The sequence below is a fragment of the Fonticula alba genome, assembly GCF_000388065.1.
Source record: "Fonticula alba strain ATCC 38817 unplaced genomic scaffold supercont2.9, whole genome shotgun sequence".
In the NCBI taxonomy this organism is placed as follows: domain Eukaryota; order Rotosphaerida; family Fonticulaceae; genus Fonticula; species Fonticula alba.
In genome coordinates this window covers 542,225-544,106 of record NW_009242979.1, presented here as the reverse complement: position 1 = coordinate 544,106, position 1,882 = coordinate 542,225, and the positions used below count along the sequence as shown (strand labels likewise).

Below are 1,882 nucleotides of genomic sequence, written 5' to 3'. Positions count from 1 at the left end.
AGAAAGGATGGCGCAGAAAGTACGCACGGCTGAGGCGCTATCCAGCTGCCGGTTGAGCATCTCCACCTTCCACCGGATGAGAACAATGAAGTTCAGGCAATCGATCCTGAAGAGATCGATGTTCTGCATCTGGCCGGCCTTGCTCTTATTCTCACGGGCATCTTTCCTGCGCGACGGGAGGAGGAGGGGGAGAAGGAGGGGAAGAAAGGAGGTAAGCGCAGGCACATCGGAGGGGTGCTGCTTGGTGGCGCGGGCGAGGGCCCGGCGAATCGGGGGAAGAACGGACTCAATCTTGACCAGCCCCTTGAGGGCGCCCATTTCCGTCTGGATACGGTTTTGCGACAAGTGCAGCATGGCTGACAGCTCCTGTGCCGTGCAGCTACAAGCAACAGACAGCAGGGGAGGGAGGGGGAAAGAGAGGCAAGAGGAAGGGGAGGAGATAAAGGGGGATGACCCACGTTAGGCCCAATGACAGAAGACCGGAGAGAAGGGTCAAGCCTTTCCGCAATGTCCAAGCACAGGCGCATACCGCTGGGTGAGCAGCGCATCCAAGATGACGACGTGTGCTGACTGGAAGAACATGCGTGCCGTAATGCGAACCAGTCGCTTGAACGTCTCGTGGAAGTGCTCCTGATACTGTTCGGCTGGCGCGTGGGCCGCCTTGATGGCCGCGCCGGCCATGGTCGCCGGACAGGGGGCCTTGTTGGCGGGAGCCGCAGTGCTGGCCATGGTGTCGGGGGCAGGGAGAAAGCGGGAGAAAGGGGATGCGAGCGAGGCGGGTGGAAAGGGAGGCAGATGGAGGAAACAATGGACAGGGGAACAGGTGCGGTGCGACAGCAAGACGGGTGCCCCAAAATCTTGCGCGTCCCGTGAGTTTGTGTGTGCGCGGAGAGGGGGGGAGGGAGGAGGGGGGGGGGAGGAGAGACAAGGAAGAGGGAGTGAAACAAGACCAGTGGGGGTCTCCAGGTAGGGGCGCTGGCAATTGAAGGGACACAAGAAAAAGGGCGATACACATCGAAGTACACACGGATGGGTAGCCGTGGGATGTATTGGTTGATCACGCGGGCCCCATCAGCCCGGGGACGAAAGCGTGATATTGCTCTGGTTGGCCAGCCTCCGCACCATTCCGTGCAGCATGCTAAGCCGGTACTGCCTGGCGATCGTGTTCAAGGTGTGGAGCCTGTGCGAGAGGTGGGTTTTTTTTTGTCGTCCGGTTCAGGCCAGTCAGACAAAGTATCGCGTGTGGGGGCGTGTTTGTGTGTGTTAGCAGGTGTAAGCGTGTGTGTATGTGTGTGTGTGTGTGTGTGTGTGTGTGTGTGTGTGTGTGTGTGTGCTAACCCCCATGTGGAGAGGGGCGAAGAGAAAGGCGATTGTCCAGAGCGGAACGCACAGTTCACGGATGTGTTCGACACTGAAAGCCAGCTCAAAGGTGCCGGAGCACTTGCAGAACCGCTGCATCAGGTTGTCCTTTACCTGGGGTTGGGGGAGGGGAAGGGCAGAGGGGCAGTCATACGTGTCAGGGGAATGGGAAGCTTTCTCGCGTGCCTACACGGGCATGGTGTGGTGGTGCAAGGGGACATACCGTGCCGCAGCGCCGACAGGCGAGGTCCTGCTGCTGGAAGGCGGTGACACGCCGGTAGAGGTGCTCGATCAGGCGCTGCTCGATTTTGGCCTTGTCATAGCTACAGTGCCAGGGTGGCCGGAAAAAGCGGGGACGGCCAAGTGAGCACGGGTGAGGAAGTCAGTCAAGGGAGGGCCAAAAAGAAAAGGAGAACAAGAACAAGAACAAGAAGAAGAAGAAGAAGAAGAAGAAGAAGAAGAAGAAGAAGAAGAAGAAGAAGAAGAAGAAGAAGAAGAAGAAGAAGAAGAAGAAGAAGAAGAA

The 1,882-nt window shown here is 58.1% G+C and overlaps 2 protein-coding genes across 2 annotated transcripts in view; both read right to left on the bottom strand.

The window, feature by feature from the left end:
• H696_05188 (hypothetical protein) overlaps positions 1-913 on the bottom strand; it is a 2,133-nt gene extending 1,220 nt beyond the window's left edge. The window contains exons 1-3 of the mRNA XM_009499045.1: positions 530-913; positions 287-379; positions 28-166 (exon numbers count right to left, since the gene is read on the bottom strand). Coding sequence (XP_009497320.1) covers positions 28-166; positions 287-379; positions 530-729 — 432 coding nt within the window. The 5' untranslated portion in view covers positions 730-913. The remainder of the gene's footprint in view (positions 1-27; positions 167-286; positions 380-529) is intronic.
• A 158-nt stretch (positions 914-1,071) lies between these two features.
• H696_05187 (hypothetical protein) overlaps positions 1,072-1,882 on the bottom strand; it is a gene marked incomplete at its 3' end in the record, with an annotated part of 5,373 nt that continues 4,562 nt past the window's right edge. Inside the window, exons 7-9 of the mRNA XM_009499044.1 lie at positions 1,583-1,682; positions 1,391-1,473; positions 1,072-1,153 (exon numbers count right to left, since the gene is read on the bottom strand). Of these exons, the coding sequence (XP_009497319.1) occupies positions 1,072-1,153; positions 1,391-1,473; positions 1,583-1,682 (265 nt within the window). The remainder of the gene's footprint in view (positions 1,154-1,390; positions 1,474-1,582; positions 1,683-1,882) is intronic.